Here is a 21273-nt window from a genome sequence, read left to right as displayed (position 1 = left end):
AAAACCGCGACGTCATTATAGGGAAGTAATTTTTTTTTATAGACTCACTTAAATGTAAAATAAAAATTAACCTTAAAAATCGTGAGTGTTTGTAAATATACTTAAAATCGGGATCGCATCTAATTATAATAATTTCCCATATTTCCAGTTTGTAAACACGTGGCTCGGGAGTGTTCGAAAATTTCTAAAATCGCGAGTGAAAGTGCCTTTATTACCCCATCGCAAATTTGACATAACGCACGAATGCAGTTCTACAAGGCACGGTAAGTTTTTTGTTAATATAAAATTTTTACCACTATTTTTTGTAATTATTTATTACATATTTTTATACATTTACATAAAATTTATATTTATATTTACTAGACAAATTTTATTATAGTCTATATTAATTTTTAAATATATTACATCATTGTCGTTTGTTGCCTCAGTTGTAATGCGATAAAAAAGTTTTATATAAATTAAATTGTGATCAACTGAAACTAAGGATTTAAAAAAATCTATTTCTCTATTAACAATTTTTATTGGAAGTAGAAAATCTACAATTCTCTCGAATTTCTCTTCTTATAAATTAATATTGCCATATGTATAGAAACGTAAAATTCAATCTCTTTTGAAGAAGAAATGAAATCAAAGAATTTCGGAAAAAGATTTCAAATGAAATAAATATTTATCTTTTTAAAGGCAAAAAGGATTTGCCCTATTTTTATTTTTTTCCTAAAAAGCGTATAGAGAGAAATTATTAAAAAATCTCCTATTGATAATTATTATTATTTTTCTAAATATATATATAAATGTATAAGCGTAAGTGTATCACTTTTAAGAAAAATTAATGCTCGAGGCTTTGGGAGAGATACTTCAATAATATATAAAAGAAAAACGAAAAAAAAAAAAACCCCAGTGAGTCCGCCAAGTCTAATTATTTTCAAAGCATTCGCAGAAACGCAAGGTAGAAGAACAATGCCCTTGGGGGAATCTGACGTCTCTTACACCCCCTTATAGTCGGCTTGCGAAATATCTCTTAGATTCTCCGGGAAACGAAAACAAGGAGAAAAAAATCCGGAAAAATTCTTTTTTTTTCTTCTTCTTTTCAAAAAGTAAAAAAAAAGAAAAAAAAATTGTGCTTGACGTACGTTGCTTTAACGAAAACGAGGCAGCACTCGATCACGAGGGAACGTTTGTCGGGGGCATAGCCTGTCGTGGGGTAATCCGTTCACGTCTACAACGAGGTGCCATTACTTCTCGAAAAGCTGCCTAACCTCGCGCCACCACTTGACTTGTATTGTATGTGCATACACGTATATTGTATATATGTATATATGTCAAAAAGCAAATGTCGTGTATGATTCACTTTGACAGAACGATACTGAGTTAGCTTCTGCATATACAATTGACCATTATTCTATGGGTAATGAAAGTTATACAATATACATTCTGGTCACGAGAGGGAATTTTTATTTTCGATCGAATGTAGAAAAAAAATTACTTTTCTTACTTATTTTCTATCTTTAATTTTTATTTTATTAAAATCAGGGTTGCCGCGCAACCTGGAAACCTGGAAAACCTGGAAATGTCAGGAAATTTTATAAACCTTGAAAAAACCTGGAAAAGTCAGTGAATTTTGATCGGAATCCTGGAAAATTATTGTTTTCTAAAGTTGTTGTGCTTATTCTTGAAATCTAATTTTACTTAAATATTTCAAAATTAATTCAATTTTAAAAGAGTTGCGTTTACAATTTTCATAAATAGGTGAACTTCAAAAGGTTTTAATTTGAAATTTTAGAAAATTTCAATTTTGTTTTTGAATGAATGAATTAAATACTAAAAATTTCACAGAAATTCTATTATTTACAAATTTTTTTTTTTATAAATTTCTTCGCAATAATTCAATCATTTTCATGAAGAATAATATTTTTTCACCAGGAATTCAATTATTTTCATATATAATAAAAATTATCGCAGAATTTCAATTATTTTTAATACAAATTTAATTGAATTTATCGAAAAATGTAATTATTTTTTAAAAAATTTTTTTATAATTCATCAAAAAAAATTCAATTATTTTAACAAACCTTCCTATAATTAATATATTATTTTCAAAAATTTTAATGAATTTCATTTTAATAATTTAATTTTTTTTCCAAAAAATTTTAATAAAATTCTTCATAGAATTAAATTAATTTTAATAATTTATCAAAATTCAATTATTTTTAATATCTACGTATTTCAATAAAATTTTACAAAAGAATTCAATTATTTAAAAAGCAATATATCATTAAAATTCATCTCAAGAATTCAATTATTTTTAAAAGTACATAAAAAAATTCTTCACAAAAATTCAATTATGGTCAAAAGTTTAAAAAAATTCTCGTCAAAATTTCGATTATCTTTATAAATAATAAAATTATTCTTCAAAATTAAAATATTTTCAAAAAAATTTAATAAAATTCTTGGCAAAATTTCAATTATTTTCAAAAACTTTTTTCAAATTAATCAAATTTTTTTTTACAGAGATTCAATTATTTTTAATGCAATTTTCATCTAATTTCTCGAAAATGGAAATTATTTTTAAAAATTTTATTAAAATTCGTCAAAAGAATTTTAATTATTTAAACATTTGTTGATAAAATACTTTATGAGAGTACAATTTTAAGAAACATTTAATTATTCAATAAATTATTTATTTTTGTATTTAAATAATTGAATTCTCGTAGAATTTTCTAATAAAAATTGATTTAAATATGAATTTCAGTTAAAATTTTAGATAATAATTGAATATTAAACTCTAAATTTTAATTAGTAAAAATGCTTTCTAATTTGAATTAGTGACTGACTTTTTGCTTTTGAATTAGCAAATTTTACTAAAAAATAGTCGTTTCTACTAATTTAATGGTAAAATTTACTAATTCAAAAGCAAAAATTCAGTCACTAATTCCAAAATAGTACCTAAACATTTTTACTAATTCAAATTTAAAGAGAAAGTATTATAGTGTGAATTTTTAGAAATAATTAAATTTTGAAAAGGTTTCAAATTATAATCTCTGAAAGTTTAAATTTTTCATACTTTTAACTGAAAATTGTGTAGATTTAATTTTTTTAAAGTTTAATGCAACGTTTTTGAAATTATTTGAAGTTTTTATTTTCTAATATATATTTAATTGAAGAATATCCGAATAATCGATAAAATTTCGTAAAATTGAATTGTAAACAAAAGAATTTAAAAATTTTCAAAGAAATTTTTCAAAAATTATTAAAAATAAATGAATAATTAATTTAAAGAAGAATTTTAGTTAAAAATTCTAAAAAATAATTGAATTGAAATGAGAATAATTTTTATGAAGTTACAGTAACAATATTCTTATAAAATATAAAATAATGATTTTATCAGTCGGTCATCTTTAATTATTATTATAAAACATGAAGATATCGATTGCTCCGAGTCGAAGACTCAGAGTGATCGATATCTTCATGTTTTATAACAATTTTTTGAAAATTGTTTAATTTCAAAAAGGTTTGATTTTGAATCTTTTCAAGAATTTTAATTCCTATCGAAAAATAATAATTAAATATTTATTTAAAAAAGAAGCTGTAGAACATTTTTCTGAGTAATAATTTTTAAACTGATTGAGAATTGAGAAACTTTCTTGTTATACGAGAAAAATTGAATTTCGCAAAAATTTTTATTTGGTACTTTCATTTTCAAATTAACAATAATCTTCATTAAGAAAATTTTAATTATTCTAAAGAATTTTTCAGAAACGAAATTCTTTTTTATTGTTTCCTTTTTGATAAAAAGAAAAATTACTTTTTCTATTTATTTTCAATTTAAAAAAAAATTCCACTTTCTATATTATTTCTAATTTTTCTAAAAGAAATTTTTTTTCTATATTTTCGACTTCTCATAAAAACCTTTCCTTTTTATATTTATTTTTGTTTTTTTCAAAGAAAAAATCCTTTTTTCTGTTTATTTTATTTATTAATTTATTTTGTTATTTTTTTGTTTATTTATTTTTTTTTACAAGAAAAATGTTTTTTTTTATCTATTTCTACATAAAAAATCACTCTTTATATTTATTTCTGATTTAATAAAAAATGACCATTTATATTCATTTTATCGATATTTCCGAAAGATAATACCTCCTTTTAATTTATTATCCTTTTTCCAAACAAATTTCCATTTCTATTTATTTTTAATTCTTTCATAAAGAGAAAATCCCTCTTTTATTTATTTTTTTTTCAAATACTATCTTTTTTCCATTTCTTATCAATTTTTCCGAAAAAAAACTTCATCCAAATATTCTCGATTTTCCCGAAAAAAATTCTAATTCTTTTTTTGACTTCTTTGAAAAAAATTCCTCTTTCCATTTATTTTTTACTATTCACAAGAAAAGACTTCTCCCGTCAATGTTATAAATAAATAAATAAGTTTTCGATTTTTCAAAAAGAAAAATCCCTCTTTCCATTTACAATATTGATTTTTCATTCAATTTTTTTTATACTTTACGAACCAAAAAAGTTTAACGATTTTAACTTCGAGCAATGTAAAGGAATATGTCTCGCGGGTAGCAGGTGGTCGCTGAAAGTGATGAAAGTACCTTTCGAGGGAAAGAAAAATTAAGAGCTTTCACTAACTTTCGGAAAAACGACGACGAAGAAGAAGATATCACGAGAGTGTAGGTCGTTTAAGATAATCGATTTCTTCGTATACAAGCAGAAATTTTTTTCTTAATTTAAAAAAAAATTTTCATTTCGTTTTGTTTATATTTTTTTTAAAAACATTCTTTTTACAAACAAACGGAATTATTTTAATGAAAGGGGAATTTTTTAATTTTTCTCCATATTCATCTGGAAATCTATTTTATAAATTTTAGTTTTTTCAAAAATACTCTCACATTCTTGGAAACAATTTTTTACACTAAATTTCTTTTTGATTGAAATTTTATTAGAAATTTAATTAGAAATTTTATTAGAAATTTTATAGAAATTTTATTAGAAATTTTATAGAAATTTTATTAGAAATTTTATAGAAAAATTTAATTAGAAATTTTATAGAAAAAGTTAATTAGAACATTTTATAGAAAAATAGGGAGTAGAAGTTAATTTTGATTTGACTGCCTATCGAATTTGTTGTGATGAGAAATAACTCTGTTTTTTTTTAGTGGCACAGGAAAGGAGATGTAATGAAATTTCTGACATTTACTCATGTTATTTGAAAAGATCAAACACAACTTAAAATTACAAAAAAGAATTACAACTCTTTTCTCTTCTCTTTCTTTTTTTCCTCTCTAAAGCTACGCTCGCATTTGAGTTTACAACGGCGTGAAAGAATGGAAAGTGTTTTAAATTGCATACGAAGGGTTGAAGAGATCCGTTCGTCGAGCGAATGAGTAATAAGCTCCGAGAAATTCCCTTTCTTTTGTGAAAAAAGAGGTGACTTCTTTTTTTGGTTCTTGCCCAGAAATGTTGACCACAAAGGAAGTAGTTTTTTTCTTCCCGCTAGCTTTTTTTTTGTAATTTAACTTATTTACTGCAAATATAAGGTGACGTGAAATTTTCCAAAAAAAATCTTTTTGATATTTAATCAAATGAAACGTAAAGATAAAAATAGAGAATTTAAAATAAAAATGAAAATAATAAATAATAATAATAATAATAGAAATTAAAAGTAGAAAAAAAATAATAGACAAAAGTAGAAATAAAAAATGGAAATCAAAATAATTAATAGTAAATAAAAAATCAAAATAGAAAAAAAAGAAATAAAAATAAACGTGATGAAGTTCACAACGTTTGTGAAATAACTATTGTAAAAAAAAATATTTTTTACCCAGAAAACAATATTGTTTGATTACAAATTTTTATTTTTGGAATTGCTGGTGAAAAAATATTGTTGAAAAAGTTTTTAGCTAAACATTTGGATAAAAAAATATATTTTCTACTACATCGTTGGTTATAAAGGTTGTGAACTTTAGCAACGTAAAAATAGTAAATAAAAAATTAAAATAGAAAATAAAAAATTGAAATAAAAAATTAAAAATATATAAAACAAAAAAAAAAATTCGAAATAAATAATAGAATGACTTCTTTGTCTATTTAAATTTAATAAATAAATAAAAAATTAAAAATAAATGAAAGTAAAATTAAGAAAAGAAAGATGTTACCAAAATTCGAAAAAGAAAACACGAAAGTATTTTAATATTAAATTCCACTCTCCTGGAAATTATAATTCCCGCATAAATAAATAAAAAAAAAGAAATGAGAAAAATTGTAAAGTTTGTTTTTCATCAATTCATATTGAGAATAAAGTCGACTGACTTTATATGTAATAGCTGCTTCGAAATTGAACGTATATTTGAAAGCACGCGCCAAGATCGTTAATTAAATTGCTCTACTGTTCTAAAACGACATCCGCATTGCGAATCACGTGGTGGAACTAGACTCCCTTTCTTGTCAAAATTAATTAAAATTCATCAAATTCAAATTTTCGCTTCCCAGTAGTACGCGAAAAGCTTATTTCTATATTTCTCTCTTTCCCTCCCTCTCTCTCTCTCTCTTGCTGACTCTTTTTATCACTTAATAATCATTCAAGAATGTACAATAGAACATTTTGCAGAAACAATTTTCTGTTTACGTTTTACATTCAACAATTGAATTTCCCCATCAAAAGTGAACAATTTAATTAATTCGTTAAAGGAATTTAATTTTTTTTTCCAGTTCTGTTTAATTCAAATTCGCTAATTCTCTTTATTACTGCTTTCATATATTTTTTTTTTTTTTAATAGACACATTTTTTAATTAAAAATTCTTTTTTAGAATTTAATTAAATGAAATTAATAAAATTTAATTAAATGAAATTAATAAAATTTAATTAAATGAAATTAATAAAATTCAAATTATAAAATTAAATTAAATGCATTAAAATAAATTAATGAAGTAAATAAGTTAGTAAATTTTAATAAATTTTCATTCCAAACATTACAAACTCAACCTCAAATTTTTTGCTTCTTATGTCCTTTTTTCAAATTGTGTCACAATTGTTATTTTTGTTAATAAACAATTAAAATTCAATTCGGAAGTTTTTTAATTGATTTTCATGTAATCAAAAACAATATTCCAATCAAGAAAAAAATTGTTTTTAGGAGGTTAAAAATAGTGATTGGAAAAAAACATCTTTTTAAAGTTGAATAGAATAAATATTAAAATAATTAAATAAATAATAATTTTACCCAATATTTTCTGTTAATAAATATAGATATTAATAATAATTTTTAATAACATGTGAAAAACAACTGTAAAGATAATTAAATAATAAATAAAATAATACTTTTAATATTTTTTATTAGCTAATAATTTAAATTCTAGTTTGAAATTATTCAATTTAATTAATATTTTTAATTGATATTTCTATTAATAAACATAAATATTAATAATTTATTCATTTGATTATCTGTCTAAATAATAAATGAAAAACGATTATGAAAATATTGAAATAATAAAAACTAATATTTTTTATCAATAAATAATTAAAATTTTGTTTATGAATTATTAATTAATTTTCATAATTAATATATTTTTTTCTATAATAGTAATCATGATAATTATCAGTACAGTTGATTAAAATCTCGTCGAGTGTTAAATTCAAGTAATATTAATAATTAATGATTAATAATATTAAAAATAAAAAATAAATAGAGATTAAAAATAATTCTTCATAGTAAAAAGAAAAACGTTTTAAAGATGTCAGAAACTTGTACTTTTGTTTTGAAAGACATGTCTTTCCTTTCCACGAAAGAAAATCCTATGGCGAAAGTCTTACACACATTGCAAACTATTTGAGACATTTTGAAGTAGTTGAATTTTTTTTTTTTTTACTCTTTGAAGAAAAAAAAAGACAAATTCTTAAGAAAAACTTGGTTCGATTTCAATGGAAAAGTTTTGTAACGAATTTGGATTCTTACCTTCATGATCGAAGCCTCACATCGTCCCCTAACTATACAGGATGACGTTTGTGTATATTTTCCAAAATAAATCAACCACCTGCCATTAGATCAACCATTTTTCCTTTTGCAATCGATATTAATTAATTTCACACTTTTAATTAAATTTTTTTTTTAATCACTTTTCTTTTATGAGATTGAATTTTTTTTTGGGTTCACATCATTCGGTATTTATCAATACTAGCAATTATTGAACATTTTATATTTGGTATTTATAAATTTTTTTTAAACAGGATTTATTTTTTCTTTTAGTTTTTTCATTATTAAAGTTTTTTTTTTTAATAATCAAGTGAATGAAATTGTTGTTTCAGTTTGGTTCACTTTCTTTAATTTCCTGGATTATGAAGTTGATAAATTATAAAAAAGTGTTTAATTAGTAAATTTTTATGTTATTAAACTTTTAAATTAGCAAACTTTTAAATTATTATACCTTTGAGTTTATAAACTTTTGAGTTATCAAACATTTTAATTATTATATTATTAATTTATTAATTTTTTACATTCTTGTCAAAAATGAGAAGGTCTTGTTTAAATTGAAATTCTAAAATTTTTAAATTATTACATTCTTTAGTTATTAAATTTTCAAATTATTAGCTTTTTAATTTATTAAATTTTAAATTTATTAAATTTTTAAACCATTCACTTTTAGTTAATTCATTTTATAATTCTATTATTCCCTTTCTATTTTCGCTCACATTAATTTCGGTTCATTTGAATTTTAGAGAATTTTAAGTAATTAAAAATTGTCCATTGAAGGTTGTGAAAAAAATTTTTTTTTTTTGCTAATTATTCGATTCTCTTTTAATTTACTGAGTATCTCATGTGAAATTAAATTGAAACGACAGTAAATTCAAATCAATTTCGAAATTAATTTAAAATCGATTTTTCGATTTTGAGAGTTGATTGAAAATGATTTTTGAAAACGGAAATAACTTTGAAGTGAAATTAAATTGAAATCTTCGAAAGTAAATTGAAATCAAATTTTTAATTTTTAGAGTATGTTGAAATCAATTTTCAAATTGAAATAATTTCGAAGTCGAAATAATTTTGAAGTGGAAACAATTTTGAAGTCGAAATAATTTTGAATTTGAAATAATTTTGAAATACAATCCTTCCTCTATGAGGAAACAATTGGAATAAATTCGAAATTATTTTGAAATTAAACTGGAATGAATTTAACGTCAATTTTACATTTAAATGTGAATAATTTCGAAATCAGTTTGCAATTAAATTGAAACAATTTTGAAAATAATTTTCAAATTAAAGTGAACTAATTTTGAAGTTAATTTTGTAATTAACACAATTCTGGAAATTAATTTTAAATTTAAATTAAATTCCATTCCACCTGATATAGGAAATTTAATTATATTCTCCACGCACTGTCAATTTTTTTTTTTCCTTTTACAAAATGAAATTACCACTTTGAAAGTAATTTTCAAGTAGACACAATAAACAGTTTAAAAAATTTTTTAAAAAAATCACTCGCGAAAATGGGGATTATTTTTTTTTCTTAGGGAAAAAAAATTTTTAAAATTGACACGTTAGGTTAAAACGTGACTAAGTGACAAGGAAGAGCACGAATGATACTGTTATTTTTGAATGAGAGAAGGGGTGGGGGGGTGTGAGAACTATGTCTGAAATCGAGGCCAGGCAGCCGGCTACTGGATGCTGCTGGTGAAAGCTCTCTATTGCAAGCTCCGGTATTCCGTGAAACTTGCGCAAGCTCTCTTTGCCGGGATCCGTGGTGGCGGTTGGCCTCAGCTCTTAAAATTCTTGAGGTTGTATGACTCCCGCCGAAAATTTCACGCGTTCCTTTATTCTGATTTTCTCGTGGCCTTCCTTGAATTGTCCTTGGAATTTAGGACTCGCATTATGTACAATATAAGATAGTGCTAAGGGTTGTTTTTCACCCTCCTCTCCCTCTCTCTCTCTTTTTCTTTTTTTTCTCTCCTCCCTTTTTCTGAGAAGAAAAAAAAATTCGTAATAAAGAAAAATTTCTTATGGGCTCTTTAAAGTGGTGTAATTCGTTAAGCTTTTTATAAATCTCCATGAAGTGGAATTATGAGACGGTTGGAACGATACTTTCTTTGTGAAAAATAAAAGAAAAAGGAAAGAATAAATTCTGTTTTTTAAATTAAATTTTACAAATAAGATACACGTTTTTACTTTATAATTAATTTGTTTATTGATGTAAATAAAACTAAAATAAAAAATTGACAAATAAGAATTGATAGAAAAATTTAATTATCGGGTTTTACTTTGACTTTGTGACTCTGAATTTTAACTTTGTCTTTGACATTTATTTTGACCTTCACCTTAAATTTCTCTTTGAAAGTCTAAAAAGTCAATATCAAAGTCAATGTCGAATTGAAAGTCGAAGTCAAAGTCGAAAAATCAATGTCAAAGTCAAAAACGAATCAAAAGTTAAAGTTAAAGTCAATTTCAAAGTAAAGATTGAATCGAAAATCAAATTTAAAGTCAAAAAATCAAAGTTAAAGTAAAAATTAAATCGAAAATGAAAGTTAAAGTCAATGTCAAAGTCAAAAAGTCAAAATTAAAGTCAAAATCGAATCGAAAATCAAAGTTGAAGTCAAAATTGAATCGAAAATCTAAGTTAAAGTCAATGTGAAAGTGAAAATTAAATCAAAAGTCGAAGTTAAAGTCGAAAAATCAATATCAACGTCAAAAACGAATAAAAAGTTAAAGTCAATTTCAAAGTAAAGATTGAATCAAAAACCAAATTTAAAGTCAAAAAATTAATTTTAAAATCAAACTTCAATCGAAAATCATCGTTAAAGTCAAAATTAAAGTCAAAAAGTCAATGTAAAAGTCAAAATCGAATCGAAAATCAAAGTTGAAGTCAAAATTAAATCGAAAATCTAAGTTAAAATCAATGTCAAAGTGAAAATTAAATCAAAAGTCGAAGTTAAAGTCGAAAAATCATTATCAAAGTCAAAAACGAATAAAAAGTTAAAGTCAATTTCAAAGTAAAGATTGAATCAAAAATCAAATTTAAAGTCAAAAAATCAATTTTAAAATCAAACTTCAATCAAAAATCATCGTTAAAGTCAATGTAAGAGTCAAAATCGAATCGAAAATCAAAGTTGAAGTCAAAATTGAATCGAAAATCTAAGTTAAAATCAATGTCAAAGTAAAAATCAAATCGAAAGTAAAAATCAATTTTAAAGTCAACATTAAAGTCAAAAAGTTAAAATCAAATCGAAAATCAAAGTTAAAGTCAAAATTGAATCGAAAATCTAAGTTAAAGTCAATGTTAAAGTAAAAATTAAATCAAAAGTCAAAGTTAAAATCGAAAAATCAATATTAAAGTCAAAAAGTCAATGTAAAAGTCAAAATCGAATCGAAAATCAAAGTTAAAGTCAAAATTGAATCGAAAATCAAAGTTAAAATCAATGTCAAAATGAAAATCAAATCAAAAGTCAAAGTCAAAATTTAATTGTATATCAAAATTAAAGTAAAATTGAATCGAAAATCAGAGTTAAAGTCAAAATCAAAATTAAAATTCAATCGAAAATCAAAGTCACTGTCAAAATTAAGTCAAAAAGTCAATGTAAAAGTCAAAATCGAATCAACAATCGAAGTTAAAGTCAAAAACGAATCGAAAATCAAAGTTAAAGTCAAAATTGAATCGAAAATCTAAGTTATAGTCAATGTGAAAGTGAAAATTAAATCAAAACTCGAAGTCAAAGACGAAAAATCAATATCAAAGTCAAAAAGTCAATGTAACAGTCATAATCGAAACAAAAATCAAATTTAAAGTCAAAATCGAATCGAAAATCAAAGTTAAAGTCAAAATTGAATCGAAAATCAAAGTTAAAATCAATGTCAAAGCGAAAATCAAATCAAAAGTTAAAGTCAAAATTTAATTGTATGTCAAAATCAAAGTAAAATCGAATCGAAAATCAGAGTTAAAGTCAAAATTCAATCAAAAATCAAAATCAATGTCAAAATTAAGTCAAAAAGTCAATGTAAAAGTCAAAATCGAATCGAAAATCAAAGTTAAAGTCAAAATTGAATCGAAAATCTAAGTTAAAATGAATGTCAAAGTGAAAATTAAATCAGAAGTCAAAGTTAAAGTCAAAATCAAAATGGAATCGAAAGCCAAAATTAAAGTCGCAAAATCAAATTCAAATTCGAATCGAAAGTCGAAGTTAAAGTCAATTTTAAAATCAAAATCGAATCGAAAGTCAAAGTTAAAGTCAATGTTAAAGTAAAAATAAAATTCAAATTCAAATTCAAAGTCAAAATTAAATTGTAGGTCAAAATGAAAGTCGAAAAATCAAAGTCAAAATTGAATCGAAAATCAGAGTTAAAGCCAATGTCAAAATAAAAATCGAATCGAAAGTCAAAGTCAAAGTTAAAATCAATGTCAAAAAGTGATAATCGAATAAATGGTCAAAGTTGAAGTAAAAGTCAAAATCGAATCGAAAGTTAATGTCAACATACAAAGTATTCAGTTAAATATAATAAATTTAGTCCGAATTTATCGATAATTTTGCAATTATTAAAAAAAATATTAATTCATTTAAATTAAATTAATTCTATTCAAATTAAATTGATTCTATTCAAATTAAATTGATTCTATTTAAATTAAATTGATTTTATTGAAATTAAATAAATTCTATTTGAATGAAATAAATTCTATTCGAATTAAATAAATTCAATAGATTTCATTTATTTAAAATGTAAATAATTCGAAAAATTTTTTTTGAATTCTTAATTTTGTTAATAATTTTTTTTCGTAGAGAATAATCTGCACCACCACCATTTTTTTTTTTTTTTTTTGCTATTCAAATAAATTTCCCTTCTGGCCTGTATTTAAAGTTCGTTCGCAGATATTACTTTTGATTTACAGCCAATATCTACAAGTTTTTCACGGGATATTTTTCGTCGAGGAAAAGTAAAATAGGTCTTCATTTTTATTTTTTAAAAAAAGAAAAAAAATTCCCGGGTATAAATTAATTTCATTTAATTGTATATTATTCCACAAATTTTACAATTTTCCTCGTGAATTTAAAAAAAACAAAATCATTAATAAATTTTTTTTCTCGATTTTCCATATTGATAGTTAATATAGAGAAATTTTTCTCTGAGTAAAAATTTTCGAATATTTCCTAAATATTGAGTTAAAATTTGCTTTTGAAAGAGCTTTTTATAAATTTATTTTTATCCAAAACTTTCAACAAAATGAAATAATACCAGATTTATAGAAATTTTTCCTTCTCTTATCGTTACAAAAATTTTTGAGTTGGAAATTAAAATTGAAATAAAAATTAAATAAACCTTTTTGCCAAGAATAATGTGAATTGATATATAGGGAAAATTGATTTTAGGTATGTGAAGTATTCAAAAAAAGAGAAAAAGGAAAAACCTATTGCCAATAACTGCATTAATTCCACAATCTGGATAAGAAAAATTCCGGAAAATATATTCTGACATAATAGTCTGGAAACTTTTTCATTGTAGCGTATCGAAACGAATTAATATCGCTTTTCGATATTTTCCCATGGACTTTCTTGCAACTCTGTTAAAATCAAAGTGTTTTTTGCTGACTTTTCTATCCGCGATGATTAATTATACCCGCGCGCGAGTCTCTCGCTAAAATCGAAAAATTATTATATTTTATATTTACAAAGTATTCGCTTTTTTCTAATTATTCATGGGGCTTAATTTTTTTCGAACTATTTAGAGGATTTTTACAAATTAAGTTTAAACAATATAATGTAACAATAAATAAATAAAAAATAAAAAATTGAATTTTAAAGAAGTTACAAATGATTGCAGAAATTTAATTATTTTCAAAAGTAATAGAATTCTTATCACAAAATTCAATTATGTTCAAAATTTACAAAAAAAATGTTAACAAAATCCCAATCATTATCTTTATAAATAAAAAAATTCTTCAAAATTCAATTATTTTCCAAAATTTTTCTCATTTCAATGATTTTCAATATCTACTGTTTTAATAAAATTACCCAAAAGAATTCAATTATTTAAAAACAATTTTAATAAAATTCTACAAAAAACATTTAATTAATTTCATAAATAATAAAAATTTCCCAAGAATTCAATTATTTACAAATATTTTATAAATTTCTTCTCAATAAATAAATTATTTTCATTAATAATAAAACACATTGCAGAATTTCAATTATTTTTCATACAATTTCAATTCAATTCCTCGAAAAATGTAAGTATTCTTAAAAATTTTATAAAAATTCGTCAAAGGAATTCAATTAGTTAAAAATTTGGTAATAAAATGCTTCATAAGAATTAAATTTTAAGAAACATTCAATTATTCAATAAATAATTTACTTTTGTATTTAAATAATTAAATTCTCGTAGAATTTTCTAATAAAAATCGATTTAAAAATGAATTTTAGTTAAAATTTAAAAAAATAATTGAATATAAAAATTAATTTTGAAGAAGTAACAATAACAATATTCTTAAAGTATAAAATAATTATTTTATCACTCAATCATTTTTAATTATTATAAAACATGAAGAAATCGATCACTCCTAGTCTTCGACTCGGAGCAATCGATATCTTCATGTTTTATAACAAATATTTTTACAGTTGTTTAATTTCGAAAAGGTTTGAATTTAAAATTTTTGAAAATCTTAATACCTTTGGAAAAATAATAATAATTAATTATTTATTCAAAAAAGAATTTATTGATGTTTCTGAATAATTTTGCAATTAAAGAAATTCGTAAATAAATGTAACAGAAAATTTTTTTTAGGGTAAGACTCCGTCAGAAAAAAAGCGATTTGCAAGTGGTCTTCCGATTTCTTTGAAAGCTTGGGAAATAGAAGTCTTATATGAGTTAAATTTAACCCTAAAAGGATTTTGAAAAATTTTTAAAATGGCGGCCGCTACGCCATATTGAAAATGAGTGTTGCGCTTTTTTCAAAAATTAATAACTCTGAAACTTTTTGATCGATTTTAATAAAATTTACAGGCGATATAGTTAAAAATACGTAGTTTAATTTTATATTATGACCAAAAAAAAATTTCCAAAATTTGTCAAAAAAAAAGTCAAAAAAATTTTTTGAATTAGTTTTTAGTTCAGTTGGCCTAATTTTTGAATTTTTTAATAAGTAGATATCGATTCCTTGTAATTTCACCTTTCATTTCATAAAAAAAAATTTATGGAGACTCTAATAGTTCTCGAGATATTGCGATTTTAGTGGGAGCGCGTACCGCGGAATTAAACTCCGTAGCGAGGCAGAATATGAAGCGAGCGTACAAACGTGCACAATAGGGTGTCCGTAACAATGCGACTTTCGAATTTTGTTTACGCCACCCCCCAGTTTCGTTCCAATAAAATAAAAAAAAGTTTCCCAAAATTTGAAGTCGATTGATTAATATTAACACGTGCCAGTGATCGATCGAAATTTTCAATTAAAAATACACAGGAAAACTGCACTTTTTAAAAAAAATTCATAAGTTTTTTAATTCTCATGCAAAAAATTCTCCAGGTCACATTTGCCTTCATTTTTAGCTGCACTATAAGATAGCACTTTGCCAAAAATTCAATTTTCAAAAAATTTTTAAATGGCGGATGTTTAAAGTGGGTCATAAAAATGCACCACAATATATCCAAGGTTTTAACACATAATTGTTGTCAAAAATTCAAAAAATTTCTCACTCGGAGCTATTTACGATCGTTTATCATGAATCTGATATCAGAAATTAATTTTTGAAAATTTTCGATCCAATATGGCGGGTTTAAAATTTTTATTTTCTACATTTTTGAAGTAAATATTCTAAAACAACGTCAAGGGCGATTTTTGGAAGCGCTATCTACGAATCTAATGTTAAAATTTTATTTTCTAAATTACCCGATCTAATATGGCAAGGTGGATTCAAATTTCTTTTAAAATATTCCTTTAATAATCGATTTTAAAAGCAGAGGTATAAAAAGTTAAATTTCTAAAAAAGAGTTTCTAAAACATCCCAATAATTATTTTTTGTAACTATTAATCTATAAATTAATATTTAGACTATTTCCTTCAAAAATGTAGAAAATCATAATTTTGAATCCGACATATTGGATCGGATAATTTAAAAAATAAAATTTTAACATTAGATTCGTAGATAGCACATCCAAAAATCGCCCTTGACGTTGTTGTAGAATATTTACTTCAAAAATGTAGAAAATCAAAATTTTAAACCCGCCATATTGGATCGAAAATTTTGAAAAATTAATTTCTGATATCAGATTCATGATAAACGATCGAAAATAGCCCCGAGTAAGAAATTTTTTTGAATTTTTGACAACACTTATGTGTTAAAACCTTGGATATATTGTGGTGCATTTTTATGACCCACTTTAAACATCCGCCATTTAAAATTTTTTTGAAAATTGAATTTTTGGCAAAGTGCTATCTTATAGTGCAGCTAAAAATGAAGGCAAATGTGACCTGGAGAATTTTTTGCATGAGAATTAAAAAACTTATGAATTTTTTTTAAAAAGTGCAGTTTTCCTGTGTATTTTTAATTGAAAATTTCGATCGATCACTGGCACGTGTTAATATTAATCAATCGGCTTCAAATTTTAGGAAATTTTTTTTTATTTTATTGGAACGAAACTGGGGGGTGGCGTAAACAAAATTCGAAAGTCGCATTGTTACGGATACCCTATTGTGCACGTTTGTACGCTCGCTTCATATTCCGCCTCGCTACGTAGTTTAATTCCGCGGTACGCGCTCCCACTAAAGTCGCAATATCTCGAGAACTATTAGAGTCTCCATAAATTTTTTTTTATGAAATGAAAGGTGAAATTACAAGGAATCGATATCTACTTATTAGAAAATTCAAAAATTAGGCCAACTGAACTAAAAACTAATTCAAAAAATTTTTTTGACTTTTTTTTTGACAAATTTTGGAAATTTTTTTTTGGTCATAATGTAAAATTAAACTACGTATTTTTAACTATACCGCCTGTAAATTTTATTAAAATCGATCAAAAAGTTTCAGAGTTATTAATTTTTGAAAAAAACGCAACACTCATTTTCAATATGGCGTAGCGGCCGCCATTTTGAAAATTTTTCAAAATCCTTTTAGGGTTTAATTTAACTCATATAAGACTTCTATTTCCCAAGCTTTCAAAGAAATTGGAAGACCACTTGCAAATCGCTTTTTTTCTGACGGAGTCTTACCCTTTAATAAAATTTTTTTCTTTATTTTCTAAAAATTCAAACATTTTCATCTTCAATGAAAATTTGTAATTGACAAACAGAATTTATAAACATTCTTTTTCTTCATTTTTAAAAAAATTTGAATTTTATTAAATTGTAATTAAGAAATAGAAATGATGTAAATTATTAATTATTTCCTTATAAAAATGGAAAATTTTCTACAAAAAATATTAAGAAACGGGAATATTGTTTTTTTTCCCAAAATAAAAAAATCAGTTTGTAAACAATATTATTATTGAGAAATAAAAATTATGCATAAAATAGGTATTTATTTATTATTTCTTAATCATAATTTTTTAACAATTTTCTATTTTTTATCAATAAACAAGAGAAAAATTTGCACAACTTGGATCAGTCAAACGAAATTTGTTATAGAAAAAATATAATAAACAAAATGGGTATATTTTTCATTTGTTAATCATCATTTTTTTTTTCATTTTCTAGTTTCTAATATTAATTTATTATGAATCATGAAAAAATACCTGCACATTTTCGATTTGTCAAATAATATTTTTTAAAGAAAAAAAAAGCACACACAAAAACTAACTTCAAACTGCGGACAGAAAGAATGAAAGAATATGAAGATTAATATAGTTAATAATAATAATTAATAATTAATAATTACGATTTTATAAAAAATGAAAAATTTTCTCTTTCTTTAGCTTTTTTTTACTTTTTGTTTTTATTTTTGATTTTTTATTCTTTACTGTATATTTTTTTTTTAAATAAATAAATATAGAAATAGATATAAGTAAATAATTTATTAGATAAATAATTATGTAATTAAGTCAGTAAATAAATAAATGCATAAATATTAAATTCATAAATAAATACGTAAAGATAGAAATAGAAAATAATTAAAAAAAATAAAATAAAATAAAATAATTAAGTACATGAATAAATAAAATAATTAAGTACAGATATAGATAAGTAAATAAATAATTATTTAAACCAATAAGTGAATAAAAAAGTAAGTAAATAAATAGAGAAGTAAGTTCATAAATAAAAAAAAATGCAGAAATAAATAACTAAATAGAGGAGAAAACAAATAAATAAGTAAATTCGGAAAAAGATAAGTAAATAAGTAATCACACAAACAAATAAGTAAATAATAATTTGTATAATTAGCAAATAAAAATAAAAAAAAATACAGAAATAAATAAGTGAATCAGTAATTACATAAATGAATAAATAAACAAAAAGGAGAATAAACTCAGAAAATTGAACCAAATATTAATTTCCACAGCAAAAAATAATTTTCAAAAAATAATTTCCCACTCTGCTCATATTACAAACTCACGTGCGAATGGTGATGAAAATTCAAAATTATACCAAAAGAAAAAAAGGAATAAAAAATGAAGAAATATTCTATAGGCTTTCAGGAATTACATTTTGGAGTTAGATTGTGAATGTGGCTTTGAATTGGGGAGGGGACTTACATAATCGGTACAGATGAGACAGGTTGATACGATTTGGACAAAGGAAACGTTTTGTCAGGCTAAGGATATTAAAGCGGGTATTATCCTGTGCATCAAGGGATCCTAAAATACGTATTTGTATGATATGGCTTTGGCATTGTGCAACCTTGCGCTAATATCACTCGAGAGATTGTCGTCTCTTGTACCAATCTGTATAAGCTATTCTGCAAGTGCAACGTTGCTCGTCCGAAGAGAAGGGAAACTACATTTGTCCAGGCAAATTGCTTTGTTATAGCCCTTTGAATTTACCCAATACTCTCCCATTTCAACTTGATCGCCACTCTTAAATCATTTCTCCATCTATATTCACGAATCTCTCCATTTCTCTATCAAGAAATTGTATTAATTCATCTTGAAGTTTACTAGAATTGTTCAGTAACTTTTTTTTGTTTGTTTCTTCTTTTTCTTAAACAGGGAATAAGGATTAAGATTTATTTAGTAAAAATTTTTCATGAGACGTGATGAATGAATTTTTTCTTATTATCATTGTTCCTCTTTCTAATAAAAGTGGCATAAAATTGTCTTTCTTCAGGTAACGATATTTCTTTTTTTCTCTAAATACTCTCTAAATTTGAATTAGAGAAAATATTTACTAATTTAAATTAATGATTGGTTTTTCCTTTTAAATTAGTGAATTTTACTGATAAATAGTAATTTCTATCGACTAAAGGATTCCCGGTCATTTCCCCGAATCAATTTTACCGAATGTCAAATTTCCCGAAAAATTTTTTATTCGGTAAAATTGATTCGAGAAAATGTCCGGGAACGGACTTAGTAGTAAATTTTAGTAATAAATAAAATTTGTATTAACTTAAGTAGCAAATTTCACTAATAATAATAGTAATTTCTACTAATTAAAAAAGTAAATTTTACTACTAAATAGAAATTTCTACTAATTAATTAGTAAATTTTGCTACAAATAGTAATTTTTATTAATTTAAGTAGCAAAATTTGACTACTAAATAGTAATTTCTACTAATTAATTAGTAAATTTTAATAATAAATGTTACTAATAAATAGCAATTTTTACTAATTCATTAGTAAATTTTACTAATAAATATCAACTTTTACTAATTCATTAGTAAATTTTACTAATAAATTGTAATTTTTACTAATTCAAGTAATAAATTTTACTAATAAATAGCAATTTTTACTAATTCATTAGAAATTATTTTTAATAAATCGTAATTTCTACTAATTTATTACTTAAATTTACTAGTTTTTAGTTAAATTTACTAATTTTTAATTAAATTTACTAATTTTTAATTAAATTTACTTATTTTTAATTAAATTTACTTATTTTTAGTTGAATTTACTCATTTTTACTTGAATTTACTCATTTTTAGTTAAATTTACTAATTTTTAGATAAGTTTATTAGGTTATTAGTTAAATATACTAATTTTTAGTAAAATTTACTAATTTATTATATAAACTTAATTCAAAAGCAAAATTCAACCACTACTTCTAATTAGTAAACGTTTTCATTAATCCAAATTTAGAGAGTAACAAGAATATCATAAGAATTTCTTCTTTTAACTAATTTGCATATTTACTCTTTTAGTTAAAAGGATTCGTAAGAAGGATATTTGCTTTTAATAAAAATAATATTTTTGCCGATCTTTTTAATTTTTAGTGTTTAAATAATTAATTAATTAAACTGATTCTCTGAATTTGAATTAGTAAAAATATTTACTAATTTCAACTAGTGACTGACTTTTTGCTTTCGAATTAGTAAATTTTAGTAATAAATATAGTAATTTCTACTAATTTACTAGTAGAATATACTAATTCAAATTTGGAGTTTTATAATTAAAGAATTTAAATTTTAGAATTTTAATTAAAAAAGCATCAATAATAATAATTATCATTATAATTAGAATAATTGCGATAACAATTTCAAAAAAAATAATAATAATATAAATAATTGCGATAACAATTTTAAAATTAATAATAATAATAATAATAATAATAATAATAATAATAATAATAATAATAATAATAATAATAATAATAATAATAATAATAATAATAATAATAATAATAATAATAATAATAATAATAATAATAATAATAATAATAATAATATAAATAATAATTATTATTAAACCCACATTTGAAATTATAATTTACAATAAATTAATCATAAATAATAACAAAAATTTAAATACAATTATAATTTGTAAAGAAATTAATTAATTAGAATTTGAATTTATAAAAAAAGAAATTGATTATTTATTTATTTATTTTAGTTAGATTATTATTTTAGATTATTGTAACGATTTATTTACTATAATTCTACTTATAATGCTAATTATAATTTATAGTAGTATACTAATTATAAATAATTATAATTTATAAAAATATATTAATAATAATGTTGATGATATATTAATAGTGGGTAGTAATAATAATATAGCTAAGAGCATCTTACATTTTAGATGCGTTTCAAATATTTATTACTTCATATAGTGGTTTAAATTTTTTAATAATTGCAGAGGCATTTTATAGTTTAGTGCTCTTGAAATATTTATCATTTCATGCAACTTTGTATTTTGTAAAAAAAATAATAGAGAGTTT

The 21273-nt window shown here is 22.9% G+C and overlaps 2 protein-coding genes across 2 annotated transcripts in view; one reads left to right on the top strand and one right to left on the bottom strand.

Moving 5' to 3' along the window:
- Positions 1–8386, bottom strand: part of LOC122508444 (dipeptidase 1-like) — a 238973-nt gene extending 230587 nt beyond the window's left edge. Inside the window, exon 1 of the mRNA XM_043621800.1 lies at positions 7953–8386. Coding sequence (XP_043477735.1) covers positions 7953–7958 — 6 coding nt within the window. The 5' untranslated portion in view covers positions 7959–8386. The remainder of the gene's footprint in view (positions 1–7952) is intronic.
- LOC122508445 (low affinity immunoglobulin epsilon Fc receptor-like) overlaps positions 125–21273 on the top strand; it is a 229961-nt gene continuing 208812 nt past the window's right edge. Inside the window, exon 1 of the mRNA XM_043621801.1 lies at positions 125–263. Coding sequence (XP_043477736.1) covers positions 244–263 — 20 coding nt within the window. The 5' untranslated portion in view covers positions 125–243. The remainder of the gene's footprint in view (positions 264–21273) is intronic.

Source organism: Leptopilina heterotoma, unplaced genomic scaffold (assembly GCF_015476425.1).
Source record: "Leptopilina heterotoma isolate Lh14 unplaced genomic scaffold, ASM1547642v1 Lhet_54, whole genome shotgun sequence".
NCBI lineage: Eukaryota > Metazoa > Arthropoda > Insecta > Hymenoptera > Figitidae > Leptopilina > Leptopilina heterotoma.
This window is presented reverse-complemented; position numbering and strand designations above follow the sequence as displayed.